Here is a 14,813-nt window from a genome sequence, read left to right on the forward strand (position 1 = left end):
GTTAAAACTCTGCACTCCCAGTGCAGGGGGCATGGGTTCAACCCTGGTCGGGGAGCTAAGATCCCACATGCTGCACAATGCAGCCAAAAAAAAAAAAAAGTCCTCATCACAGGAAAAGAAATTTGTAACTATTTGTGATGACAAATGTTAACTAGACATTGTGGTGATCACTTCACAATATATACAGATATCAAATCATGTTGTGCACCTGAAGCTAATATGTTATATATCAATTATACCTCAATAAAACAAACATTTAAACCAGTAGATTTTGAGTAAAGCAGATTACCCTCCATACTGTGGATAAGCCTCCTCCAATCAGCTGAAGGGCTTAAAATAAGTCTGAGGTTTCCTGAAGGAGATGGAATTCTCCTCAAGACTTACCTGAAGTGTCAGCCTGCTGGTTATCTCTACAAATTTCAGACTAGGCAGCTTCCCCCACCCTGTCTCTCTCTATATCTAAGTAAATCTATATATAAATAAATATAAATAATAACTTTTCTCAGTTCTGTTTCTCTGGAGAACTCTGATTAGTATACCAAATGAAAGACATTAGTAGGAAGAAGTGTGTCAACTACCTAAGAGAAAAAAACTGTTTTCTAGGAGATAACTGTTTCCAGACAATTAATATGCTATGCTTGATTTTTACCTATTCATGAGAGAAGTTGGCACAATCTAGGCTTGCCAATACTTTGTGTGCTGTCAGGCTGAGTTCTTCATGCCTGTTATTTTGTTCAAAAGTGCACCTTTAATTTAAACCATCCAAAGATTTCAACTGGCATTTCTCCTTCACAGGTTTGAATATAGTGAGATTTGGTAATATTGTTGTTGTCAGTTTTCCAAGTTTAAAATAATGATGCTACTGAGCCCCTTTGCTGAATTAAATCCCAAAGGATTACTGGCCTAGTCTGACTGAGTTTACCACATTACAAAATATCTCCCTGAGAAAAAGTTCTGCCTTAGAAAGACAAAGAGACCCAAAGCTCTGCTCTGCACTCAGATGTCTTACACACTGCCCTTGCCACAAACCATGGGAGATCCAACAGGTGTGGTTCTGTAGAACTTCCTTCATCCTTGGCTTTGGTGAACAGAGTAAGAAGTGGCAGGGTGGATCCTGAGATCAAAGGTAGGGAAAAGTCATCCGAGTTAGGAAAATTATCTCAGTTTCCTCTTGTGAAGTTACCAATTTATAATAAGAGATTAAATTTGAGTTGCTAGAACTCTAGCTGAAATTTACCATCATTTCGCCTTCCAATTCAAGGGCGGCAAGAAAGAGAGCAGAATGCTGCTCCAGAGAGAGAAACAGTAAAGGATCCTTTGGATCCAAAACAGCCCCCCCCTCCCTTTTTTTTTGCCACCTCTGGAATCCACACCAACTTTTCATAACACAATGAAGTGTCTCTTTCACTTCTCTGAACATAATATCTCAGTAAAAACACTGAGCCTTAAATATACATTACTTGGTAAACACTGATAGAAACAGCTATTGTCTGTATTCTTATTGCTATAAATCAGTAACCCAACTGGCCTTTGAGTAGCAAAGCTCTAGAGGCTCCAAGAAAGCCGCCTGCAATCTGATGTTCACACAGAAGCCACAGTTCTGGGGTAAGGTGGGGCAAGGTGGGGAAGCACACCCCCAACTCATCAAGGACAGAAAGAGACCCGAGTGGCTGGGTGTGGGATGAGCTATCTATAGACACTTTGCCCCTTGCCACCAGCCTCACTTCCTGCTGTGGGACTCCAGAGATGGAAGGAATTAGAAAACTGTCATCATCAGTTGTGATCTGCCATAGCTAAGAGGGTGGCATGACCTCCAAAGGTACAGACACCACCCCGGGAAACTTGCCTGTCAGCTCAGCTCAGCAGGTTCGGCCAGAAGGAGTGGAGCAAAGGTGAAAGGAACCCTGCCCCAGTGTGCTCACGCGCTTTCTGCTCCTGGTTGATTAGGGTAGTAGGGTAGGGCTGCATGAAGCCCCTCCCATCCCCACTGGACAGAAGGTCCTGGTCTTCCTGGACCTTCCTGGGTGTTCCCTTTTGTAATTAAAAGATTAAGATCTATAGACTCACTCCTTTTCAAAGTTTGGATTAGGGTTAGGACATGATTCAGCCACCCAAATATAAGCCACACAAATATAAGCCACCCTCCAGTTTAAAGAGGACAGAGTAACTCTGTCATTAGTTCAAAACAGGAACAATTCTGCCTTTGGTCCATAAATTGAAGAATTTTATGTCAAAAACTCTTTGGGACAAGTCAGCAGTTTGATATGGTAGCTCTCTTGGTTCTACCACTGTTTCTTTTATTTCATGTAGCAGCCAGATTGAATCTATCCAGTCATGCTGGGGACAATGGACTACGTTGAAAGCCTAACAAAAGCATAGTTTTTAATGGAAGCTTTTAAGTAATAAACAGTAGGAAAAGAGGGCTAAATGAGCAATGCACATGTGTCTCCAGGGTAAACAATAAGAAACAATAAAATATAAGGCAAGTATTCCAAGGACCTACCATTTGGGCCTGGTTCAGGGATAGGATAGTTCTCCTAAAGGAAACAAAAGAGAAAAACCATTTAGTATGCATAATAACTTCACCTTATGAACATTTTCAATCTTTTTTTAAATTAAAGTTTAATTCAAATACTTCTTCTTATAATTAACACTGACTCAGACCATACTGCTGCTGGGTGGATGCCTGAGGGGCTACCCTGAATACTGCTGACTAACTTCTGACCTCATCCCACCCACTGGTGCAATTTGCCGTGGACCAAGAAAAAGGAGATACAGATTTGTTTGGTCTGGCAAACTCATACAGGGCAAGGATGAGGTGTTTCTGGCAGTTGCATAGGAGGGTTTTTGTCTCTAGACAGGTTGGAGAAAGTGTGTGTGCTCCGCTCATTCACATCAGCGCACAGACCAACACTTGTTACTTACTCTCTTCCAAAACCTCCCATGTGGTGTTTTAGAGGCCCCTTGGGAACACACAGGACCTGCATTTTGCCCACTCTCACCGAGTTAAAAAGCAATCTGGTGTTCACAGCTATTTATGATGAGGATGATGATAATTTACCAAGCTTTTTTCCCACTGCCAACTGGCTAGGAAATTCCTGGTGACAAGGAGGAAGGGCAGTGAGTGGCCAAATCCAAGTGTTCATTTTATTAATTCTTTGAAGGCAGCCAAGCAAGAAGAGGGAGAAGGGATGTAAAAAAAGTGTTCACTGTACTTACTGTGCCAGACAGACTACTGGGCTTTACATACATCATGGCACATGGCCACCATTTGCAGATGAGAAACCTGAGGCTAGGAAGTTAAATAACTTGGTCAAGGTCATATGGCCAGAGTGGATAAACCAGGTCTAATCCCAGGTGTGTCTGACTCCCAAGCCTGCCTCACTGCATCCCACTGCACCCCCAAGGTGGAATCTGCCTTTTCTCCTTCAGTGGTGATGTAAGGAAAGTCAATCAGGGGATGAGAATTTTGGAACTGGGCCCAATGCACAGTGCTCTGGGAGGAAGCACTGCTCAAACCTTGCCTCCTTCAGAAGGCCTCCCCCAGATACTTTTATGGGTAGCAATAAATAATCCTAGGGCTGGGAAGGGATAGTTAGGGAGTTTGAGATCGTCATGTACACTAAAATGGATAACCAACAAGGACCTACTGTATAGCACAGGGAACTCTGCTCAGTGTTATGTGGCAGGCTGAATGGGACGGGAGTTTGGGGGAGAACAGATACATGTATAGGTATGGCTGAGTCGCTCTGCTGTGCACCTGAAACTATCACAACATGTCAATCGGCTATACTACAATATAAAAAAATAATAATAATCCTAGGGCTATTTTGCTAGCAAGATAAGTACCTAGTTGCCAAAGACTATGCCTTCCATCTCTGGCACCAGATACAGTGCTCTGCTCCAAACCTGGGGGGCTTGTACTTGTTAAATAATCACTCTCCATGACAGTATTTCCACAGGAAGTCTGAGGTTCTTGCTCATTGGAGATTACCAGCCCTTTCTGTTGTAACAGCTCATGCTTATTTGAACTCCCTGTCTCCAGTGAAACAAAGGTCAAAGGGATAATGCTAATGCTGATTAGCTAACACTGACCAACTTCCTTTTGTCAGGTCCTGTGCTAAGTGCTGTGTATGCATCACCTCAGCTCATCCCCAGGACAATACTATGTAGTACCTTTATTATTGTCCCATGTTTTGTATGATGAGGCTGAGGAATGGGGAGATTTAGCAATCTGTCTATAGTAACACTAAGGTAGTAAATGATGGAGCTGCATCCAAAGCAGCATGATGTGGGGGCAAGAGGCAGCTTTTTCATCTCTTAATAAATTTGGAAGGCAGAGAGGAAAGAAGGAAGGAAGGAAAGGAGGGAGGGAAGGAGGGAATCCATCTAGGACAGGCAACTCCGGATAGCTGGCTGTCACCAAAACCTTTCTCAAAATTGCTGGTTCCACATCTGGCATTACACAGTATCAGGGACTGCTGTGTAAAGTTCTGCTTCTGTTACACAGAGTAAAATTTTAAATTGCAGGTTAAATTGAAACTAAAGAGTAAGTAAGGCCTTTTGTTTCAAACATGGAACTGTACTCTCCCCCACCCTCATAGCCCCCTAAAGGCACTAGTAGGCAGCTTCCCAGGCACTGGGAATTCCACAGCATACTCTTCATATCCTTGGCTCCAACCAGGCCAGGCCCAAACACCCCATTTGGGGTGGAAAGGTGGTAAGAGCCAAACTCAAAGCAACAGCTGGGGACACCAAGTTGCCCTTGGGTCACTAGAGATTACTACTGTAAATGTCTGTTGGAATTAACAGAGCTGACCAACTTTGCCCTTACCACCTGGGCAAAGCTGCAGCGTCTCTCCTGGACACCAGAGGGTGCTGTGCCGATAACCTGGTTTTTCCTTAGTAGCAGAACACACATTATGGAGAACTTAAATACCTCTCCCTGAAAACCAGCTTTCTTTTTTTCTCTTTCTTGTTGATTCTAATCACCCTTACAGCTCAGCTTGGCTCCTGTCTCCCTTCTCTGCAGGAGACATGCCACCTAAGCACAAGACCATGTTAAGATCAGTCTTTAAGTTTGTAAATATTATCCTAAGCGTGGCTGCAGGGCTCACAATGTCTTCAAAAGTTATTACAGCATGGTTACTAAAAAAACCCTGCTTTTCATTTATGGTTCCTTGGTATGATGTTGGCTAAATGCTGTTTACTTAATCTCCTTTTCTGTCTCAGATTACGGTGGTGATATTCTTTCATTTATCCTATTTCTCATGTATCAAAATTTCTTAGCTCCTCTGAGATCTCGAACTTTCACTTTTAACCCCCTGCCCCCTTTCTTCATTCCCAAAGGTTTTGTAATCAGGCATATTCATAGTTTCCTGAACAGGATTTCTTATCTTTCTGTGAATGATAGTGACAAGGGGATAAAGAGGAGTTGAGTAACCGTTCTTTACTGAGTTATGTAAGTTTTACAGCATTTTTCACTGAAATACTTAACTTACATATTCTCCTTTCTAAGACCTTCAGGTCTCCCCACCACCGGCACCACCACCACAAATAAATCACAGAAATACTTTAGGAAGAACTTTCTGTGGGAACACAGAATCATCTCAAGTGCCTCTCACATCCTAAATGTTATCTTGCCTTTCCTAAATATATTTTCTCAAATTAGCTTAAATATATATTTCCTGAATATACACTATTGGCCCCCTTTCCTCAACTTCCAGGTGCACATCTGAGTTCACACCCTCAGTACATCTTGCCTGGATTGCAGCAATGGCCTCAACATGAGGAGAAATTAGAAGATGCCCTTTCCCTCCTCCAGCCAACATAGCTGGTACAGTGGTGAAGAACTCAGACTCTGGAATCGCTGTCTGTGCTGAAACCCAGGCTCCCCTCCAGGAGCTGTGTGACCTCGGGGCAGTTACATAACCTCTTTGTGCCTTCAATTTCCTCCCCTGTATAATGAAGATAATCATAAAATAGAGTGCCCTTGGGAATTCCCCACCAGTCCACTGGTTAGGATTCCTTGCTCTCACTGCCAAGGGCCAGGGTTCAATACCTGGTCGGGGAACTAAGATCCCACAAGCCATGCAGCACGGCCAAAACAAAACAAAAACAGTGCCCGGCTCACAGTAAATAAATTAGCTCTTATTACAAAAGAAATAAAATCAAAATCCTTTCTGTATAATCAGCTCACAATACGGTTGAACCAGCTCTGGACAACCTTGTCCTTTTCCTTTTGAAAAGGGTAGTTTTTAAAAATTGTTTTGGGGAAAAGCTGTATTTCTCTTGTTTTCACGTCAATATTAAGAGAACTTGACTGCTCCTTGAAAGGCTGGAATTCAGAAGAAAGTCAAGTAGGATTCCAGCAGTGTTTTTAGGCTTGATTCTATCAGTTGAGTGTAAAAGCCGTGTTCCCTGCCTTAGAGTAAGGGACAACAGGCAGGGCTAGGAGAAAGCGGCCAGTTTTGCCCTAGGTCCTTGCAGCCCACCTTTGCCACCTGCTCTGCCTGCCAGGTCTCCTGTCAACCTGTTGGCTGGCTGCCCTACACCCTTAAGGAGAGCAGAGCAGACAATCTTACTTTTGCTTCCCTCCCTCCTCAACTTTCCCCCTCCCTTCAGGGCTTGAAGGGTGTTTTGAGGGTGGGAGGAAAATCCAAAGGTTTCCCATTTGGCCACTTTATCCTAAAAGGCTTTGTTCTAGCCGCATTGGTCCTGTCCTGGCAAACTCGGGGTCAAAGTAGAAGGGTCAGACACTCTCCCAAAGTTCACTGAGCCAGTCTCCAGCCTCCAGCCCAGGCTCTCTGGGCTCCAACCAGCCTTCTGCTGATAACAATCTTTCTAAAATGCAAATTCATTTAAAGTGCCCAGTGGCCCTGCAAAATCCTAAACCCCTCATTTTGCGGGCTACCTGCCTCCTTGCAAACCTCCTGCAATTCCCAAACCACCGCACACTCACTCCCTCACCTCAAGGGGGCCATTTCTCTACTGGCCAATTCCCCTCCTTCTTCACTGAGATCCCACAGGAGGTGGGAAGTGAGGGGAAGGGAGACATCTAGAATGACTTTCTAATTCCTGTGGGAACTCAGGGAGATTTTAGGTTTGGGTGTGTTGGGATTGTGGTGTCGGGGGACATCCAGGTGGGGTTGTCCAATACGTGGTTGTACTCCTGGGACTGGGGATCAGGCATGGGTCAGGGACAGAGACTCATGAACATGAATCATGAACATGGAGAGAAACAATGACTTCCTGCAAAAAGCCTTCCCTATCCTCACCATCCTTCCTCTCCTGAGCTTCCCCAGCACCTACAATTGAATCCATATGGGATGGTTAAAGGATTATTTCTCAGCTGTGATAAATAAACTATAAAAAAATTCCTCCTAATTCAAAATGTATGAACATAACTATACATGAACCTATTAGATGCTTCTTTATTTAAAGCGAAAATATGAAGACTCTGAGCTTGGTTGGATGCTCTAGCCTACTAGTATCACTGATTAAGTGCTCATTGTGTTCAGGTCTATGTAACTGAACATTTACATTTCTAAAACATTATTGAGCTGAATATCACTTCACAAAATCCAACCATATTTTCTCCAATAATTAAAGTTCTTCTTGTAAGTCTGGTTTGGGGAAAACTGCCAGCTTTAACAGCCACACTAAAGGACTTAACAAGTGGACGCCAATACTGTATATATGAGTACGTATTTTTCCTCCGTAATTTCTCTATCATGCAATTTTAAAAGAAATTTTCCCCACATTCATCCATAATTCTAGTTTTCCCCACAGAACAGGGTTACTTTTACCAGGTCTCTTAGTAGTGCTAGGACTTATTACATATAATGTTAAAATCCTATTTGTGGTATTGTTTACTGTTCCTCCTGCTTTTAGGGGAAAATGTTAGCTTTCTACTTCTTGGCCTTTTGCAGACAAAGGCACTGCCCTTCCACAGGAGTTGGCAGAGATGGCAGTATTTGCTGGATTTAACTGCCTATTGTTTATCTGGTTGGGTTTTGTTTTATTGTTGAAACATAATTAAGATGAAAGTGAAAGGAGGCATTTCTTTAGGCTATTTGCTACTACCTAGTTTTCTCTTTTTCTGAAGGAGTTTTAGATTCTGTTTTCAGCCTCAACTGCCTCTGACTGATAAGTCTAGCTCAGGTATTAAAGGGTTAAGTGGCCTGCATTTCCTCACTCACAGTAATCTCCCAGTTTAACCCAGCTTTTCCTTGAAGCCTTTCAGGGCCCTTTAATTTGATTCTATAGAAGCAAGCAGCTCTGTCTACCGGTAGCAAAACCAGGGAGAGACCTGACATTTAGGACCATTCCAGCTGCTGTATGTTCATGCCCCCCTCTTTCTACAATCCCCTCCTCCTCACCCAAAATCTGAACAGCAATGTGTATACGCAAGGAGGGGATGCCTTGAATATGCTGTATTACAGATACAGAATTATCTTACTTTTTAAAATATTACAGATTCAAAGCAATTCTTTTGACATCTGGCATAATACATTTCCTCACAGAGCAAAAGCTCTAAGAAATATCTTCATGGTACTCTGATTAATGTTTAAACGATGCTGACACACTATTTTCTCTGCCCTTTGTAATTAAAGAACATTAACCCATCACTCTGAAATGATTCTTTTCCCTTTAACTTGTTCTCTTCTCATGCAGCTAATCATAAAACAAAAATGTGACTACATCCCCTGCATGGTGTCCACCTCGCTGCTCCTGTTCTCCCTGTGCAGATGCCTGGAATCTGATAGAGCTGGCTATCAAGAATAAGGGAGATAACGTGTACTCAGTATGCTCCATGGACTGGCCCTGATAGGTGATGCAATATGCACAGAAATTGATTGGAGCATTTAGAAATGTTTACAGCACTCTGACATTGCTGCAACATCCAAATGTTGGTACAAACATATTGGTCCATGGCCAATTGGAAATAAAAATAAAATTGGTCCTTCATCTCTGATACTTTGTGAAGCACAAACTATCCCATCAAACAGCTTCTTCAAAGAAAAACTAATTTGACTATTTGATATCCCAACTCCATGAACTAGTAATTCAGAGAGAGAATTCTGTAGGGGAGCAGAATTTGCCATCCCAAAATATGTCTCTAGGACATATTAATTATTTTAAGCTGGTTATTTTTTTTAAGAAACAGCAGATTTGGGAAAAGCTCTGAAAACCCAAGTGACACATTTGTAAGGGAAATCTCCACTGATAAGGGTGTCTCTCTCAAATTACCAAAAAGAGGAGGATGACCAAATCTGTAGAAACTCATCAGTGGAGAAGGCAATGACTTAAAACTGTATAACAACCTTACCCTTGTTTTCTGTGCTTTTCCTGGCAACCTCCCATAAGTGACTCTCCCCGCTCTCAACATCCTCTTTTCTCTTTAGTTGAGGATGGTATTTAGGGTGAGGGCTTTGGCCATTTTGGCAACTTTCTCAGTTTTCCTGGGCCTCTCCTATGTATACATGTTAATAAAATTTTGTTTTTCCCCTGCCTCATGTCAATTTAATTCTTAGACCTGCCAGAAGAACCTAGAAGGGTAGAGGAAAATTTCTTACTCCCCAATACTATCTAATCCTCACACAACCCAGAGGTGAGTACTACTATCATCCCCATTATACAGACAGAAAATTGAAGCAGAAAGTAATTTGGCAAGTCATACAACCAGAAGCAGTAGAGCTGGGGCTAAACTCCACTCTGGCCCCAACCTGGCTTGTGACCTCGTTACTGTTTCCATTTGAAGAGATCTCAGCCAGCCGACACTGTTTGCTGATAGGCTGTTCGTCTCTATGCATCAGCTTGGTCAACTCTTCCATTGCTCCTTAAAAGTCCACACGTTCTCTATTTAAAATGGTGTGTGTGGGGGGAGGAGGGGATGTAGGAGTCCTAAGTCCTCATTATAAGGAATGATATAAAGAAACAGTCTCTCAGTATATACATGTGTATACACACTCCCACCCTCTCTGATTTACCACCCAACTTATAAATGCCTCAAAGCCCAAACCACTGTGCAGGCCCAAGTTCCCAGGCCAAGGAGCATTGCCTCCGCCCTTGCTGGGACTGTGGTGATCACTAGCTACCTAGTAGTGAAGGAGTTTAATTTTTCCTTCCCTGCAGCCACAGCTTGGAGAAAGAAAAGGGAATCCTGCCTTTTACACAGGCAGGTAGGAGGAAGGCTGGAGGTCAGATTTCCTTCCTGGTAGGTAGGGGACAAGTTTCAAGTGGCCCAGGTCTAACCCCATTTCAACCCCAAACCACTTAGCCTATTTGCTTTAAGGAAGGGGGTGCAAGGGCAGAGATACCCTACCAGGGGGTTCCCTATGGAGGCGCTGGGGGACGATCATGCTCAGGAAGGAGTGGTGAGGGCCAGAAGGGTCTGTGTTGGGTTGCAAGTGTCTCCAGATCCCTAGAACCAAGGTAATTTCTCAGAGACCCCAAAATGTCCTGTCCCAGAGACATCTTAAATTCAAGCCTGATCTCATCATTTTAATCTACTCTCCTTTGTCTAGTAAATGAACCCCATCACCTCCAACAGAGCTGGGGTCCTCCTGAATCCACCCTGAACGAACCCTTTCACCCAGTTAGTGTACAAATCCCACAACCATAAGCTACATTCTCCAGCCTATCACATTCTCATCTCTTTAGGATACACTCACCCCAACCCAGCCCCTAATTCGGTCAGGGAGTGGATTCTAAGCACAGCTGATAAGACCAATTTTAGGTGAGCCTCCCCACCCTCCCTCTTCTTTATTCAAGGCTTTGTTCTACAGAGCCACATGAACAGTCTGGCTGAGCAGTGGGAGAGCCTGAGTTTAGGAATTAAGGTAAAGCAGATCCTGGGGTTGTAATTACAGTTCTGCTTATTATTAGGTACATGACTTTAAGGCAGGCCCTGAGCAGATGGAGAGGCAGGGCCTGTCTACCTCTCCAGCTTCACCACCGGTGCATTCAGTGCATCACACTATTTACAGGACCGGTAAACAAGACTTGTGATTTTGTACTTCACTTAGTTTGCACTTGCTCTTCCACTTACATGAATGACCCCCAGTTTCCGTCCAAGAAACAGCTAAGTAGCATCCATCTCTTCTAGGGCCTCTACCCTGGGCCAAGGGTACCCTGTGAGGCCTTTACTCTCTATGCTCCATCAAAGCCCTCACACAGTTTTATTGTTTACAGCATCTGTCTGACTCCCTAGAGCAGCTTGGGGGTAGGGGCTGTGTCCTTCTCTTCCTCTCTGGACCCCCAGCCCAGTGTTTGGCACATGGCAGGCACCCTCTCATCTAGTAAATGTTTGTAGAATGCAGGACTGAGTTTGAAATCACTCTGTAAGCTGTGTAGAGCTGTACCACTTTCCCTTCTTCATAATACCATCTGGCATTTGCAGCAATAAAAATAGTGTCACTTTAATTCAGGACCTTGGGTGGAGGCTCCAAGGGGAGTAGAAAGAGCACTGGAATGGGAGTCTGAACCTCTGGGTTCTTTTCTGGGCTCTGTTAACTAATGAAGCCTGTCACCTTGGGGATGGCACTTTCCTCAGCTGAGGAAATGATGAGTTGGCTCTGGGCAGGAGTTCTTAGTCTGGGGTCCACAGACCTCTAGAGGGTCTATGAAGGAGAGGCTTAAAGGAAATCCATGAACTCTCTGAAATTGCTGCCAAACTCCATCTGTTTGCATTCTGTGGGGAGAGAGACCACAGATTCTCAAAGAGTCAAGAACTGCTAATCTGGATACTTTTCTGAGTCTCTCCAATCTAGATCCTGGCGCATGTTCTCTGTGAGGGGGAAGGAAGTGCTAGGCAAACAGCAGAGATGGCCAGCACTGGTCCCACATACCCACTGCCCAGGCCCACCTGCGAAGGGCTCTGTCAAGGGAGCCCTGGCACAACCACAGGGCTGACTCTGCAGCTCCCAGAACTTTGGCCCCATGAGCCACTCACTGAGCAGAGGCAGGATCTCGAGTGGAGGAGACACACAAATAATGCTCTTAAAGCGACAGGGGAGCAGCATCAGGAAGGAAAATGGCTGGAACATGAACCAGATGTGGACTATGTGAGGTAAGGAGGAAAGGAGCTTTAGAGACATGAAGACTATCAAGATCCAGAAATCTGGCACAGGCATGGCGAACACCAAGAGTCTTGGAGATGGAGGCCTGTGCTGGCAGGAAAGTGGAAGGAGCTCGCACTTTCTGAGTCTCTATTAAGTGCTAGGTACTCCGCTGATCATAATAATCCTGCAAAGGAGGTTTTATCAGCCCCAAGCATGAAAGATTAAATACGAGCTCCACAGCTTTTAAATGTCCCTATGGCCCCCCTTTCTGCCCTGCACTGTCTACCCAGAGAAGAAGTTCAGCACGTGTCCTAAATCAGGCAGCCTCTCTGGTATCTCTTCTGCAAAGTGCAATGACAAGAGGCTGGACTATGAATCTGCAGCTGGCAAAGGAGGGAGAAGGCTTCAATCATTTTGCAACCTTCCTGGGTTCTGGCCACGTGCCGGCCACGGGGCTTGGTTCCGGGAGGCAAGCGACAAGAACCCTGCTCTTAGCGCCTTAGAACTAACCGCCTACCGTGCCCCTCCCCCCAACATGGTAACCAGCTCCTCTATCTGGGCGGCCTGGGCGCGCCATGTGGGGCCCGCACCGCGCTGGAATTGGCGAGCTGAGACCGCGGCTGCGCTTGGAGGTGAATAGAGCAGGAACGGGCTAGACTTCCCACTCCCATTCCAGTTTTACCAAGCGCAGGTCTCCGGGTCCGTGTACCACCAGGGAGAGGTTCTCGGGCTTGGCCGCCGCCATGTCGCTCTCTACCTCTCGGGTCCGCCGAGGCTGCAATCCGCAGCTCTTGAGGTGGTTCGGTTGGCGGCCCCGTGCAGAGCTGGGGATAAGGGGCGGTAGGCTGGGCTTTGCCTGGGAGCGCGCGCCGACCCGGGCGGGGCTTGCTAGTCCCTGACAGCCGGGGCGGGGCTAGCGTGGAGGGGCGGGGCGGGGCGGGGCGGGGCGGGGCTGCCCTGCTCCCTCCCCAGGGCAAGCCGGGGGGAGGGGTGGGGTGGGGGATGGGGGGAGGGGGGCCGGGGGCTGGGGAGGAGGGGGTAAGGAGGGGTAGAGAGTGTAGGGAGGGAGTAGGGAGGGGGTGGGGAGGGGTAGGGAGGGGTGGCGAAGCCCAACCCAGATCCACCTGGCACTGTTTGTCTGTCTCACATTTAAGGGGACCAATCTTCCCTGAAAGTAGTCTGCAGAGGCAACCCCCCGCCCCAGACCAGAGTTCTGAAACTTTAGCTGCAGAATAATGGGGATGGGCAATGTGGGGCAGTTTCTCAGGACCAGCACTGAGATTTTGATACAGTAAAGTCTAGTCTCAGTTGAGGCCTGAGGGTCTGTATTATTAGCATTGATAATGCTGAGGCTGCAGGTGGGGCACGGTCTACAAGTGGGGAACAGGCCCTGCACTGATGCAGTGTCCATGTTGGCCCCATGTCCCCAGCATCCACAAAGTGCCTGGCCCCAGAAGTGAATGAACGAATTGGTGCAACATCCCACGGGCCTGACACATCAGTGTAAAGGAGCTGTGAAATGAAATCTGTGAGCCCCTTTCTCTTAACCAGCTCTTCTTCTTATATTAGAAGCAGGATTTCTGCCCAAATTCTTTCTTGAAGCCTCTCTCCCCTTCAAGAAATAGTGAAGTTTTACTCTAAGGAGAGTGAGCTGCCCTCTGGAAAGGCCTAAGTCTGTAAAGGCCCCACCCTCCTTTTCAGACTTTGAAGACAGTGTAGGGATTTCATTCCCTACAGCCTTTCCTCCTCCTCCAGACACTCTACCAGATCCTCTGACCTCCTCCTGGACACTTTGCCCAGCACCTCATTCCTTGAAGATGTCTCAGTGTGGCACCTACTGCAGGCCTCACATATGGGACACAGCCTGTATTTTCACCAGTAATCATCCCTTCCCCAGATGCACTGGAAGACCACTGAGGCTAAGGCCTCATTTCTTTCTTTCTTTTTTTTTTTAAAAATATTTTATTTATTTATTTATTTATTTGGCTGCCCCGGGTCTTAGTTTCGGCATGTGGGATCTTTAGTCGCGGTATGTGAACTCTTAGTTGCAGCATGTGGGATCTAGTTTCCTGACCAGGTATGGAAACTGGGACCCCTGCACTGGGAGCACAGAGTCTTAGCCACTGGATCACCAGGGAAGTCCCAGGCCTCATTTCTTAAACAGAACCTGGTAAAGTGTTCTGTACAGTGTAGGATCTCAAAAACAAAAATTTTTTTTTGGATGATGAACATGGATCAAGCTCTGGAATGCCAATAACGACAAAAAGGGAAGTGTGTGGGGGGAGGGCGGGGAGCGGGGGGCGTATTACAAGGTATAACAGGCAATGGGATGGATTTTGCAGGGGACTTGCAGAGTCAGTCCTGTTTTTGCTTTGAGACACCTCCCACAAGGTTTGGCTGTGCTTGGCTTGTTCCCCAGGTTGCTCCTGCACTCAGCTCCTGAGCAGGCCTTGGAGAGATGACTGATTAGGAGTTGCCTGCCTTCACTCATGCACCTGAATTTAAAATTCAGCCTCCCCTCCTTGTCTTGAGGAGTTTCATCACAGTCTCCCAGAATGTGTTTCCAATGAAAGCTGAAGATGGAGAAAGCCCCAGGAATGGCTTAAGAGCTGAGGGCTACTTGAAGTAGACACTTCTTGAGTTTTAAATTAAGAAAACAGAACACCAGAACCAAAGCAAAAGTCACTAAAATAATGACACAACTGCCACACTTGGACTGGTATTTGTTTTCTCCTGAGCAATAGGGCT

General features: G+C 45.6%; 1 protein-coding gene across 2 annotated transcripts in view; it reads right to left on the minus strand.

Annotated features, from left to right (window-relative positions):
* The window catches only part of SORD (sorbitol dehydrogenase), a 34,961-nt gene extending 22,052 nt beyond the window's left edge, over positions 1-12,909 (minus strand). The window contains exons 1-2 of one of the 2 annotated variants that reach the window (XM_061182194.1): positions 12,748-12,909; positions 2,504-2,537 (exon numbers count right to left, since the gene is read on the minus strand). In XM_061182194.1, coding sequence (XP_061038177.1) covers positions 2,504-2,537; positions 12,748-12,810 — 97 coding nt within the window. In that variant the 5' untranslated portion in view covers positions 12,811-12,909. The remainder of the gene's footprint in view (positions 1-2,503; positions 2,538-12,747) is intronic. The other variant, XM_061182193.1, reaches the window with a different exon arrangement.
* Between the last annotated feature and the right edge of the window lie 1,904 nt (positions 12,910-14,813).

The sequence above is a fragment of the Eubalaena glacialis genome, chromosome 2, assembly GCF_028564815.1.
Source record: "Eubalaena glacialis isolate mEubGla1 chromosome 2, mEubGla1.1.hap2.+ XY, whole genome shotgun sequence".
Lineage (NCBI taxonomy): Eukaryota > Metazoa > Chordata > Mammalia > Artiodactyla > Balaenidae > Eubalaena > Eubalaena glacialis.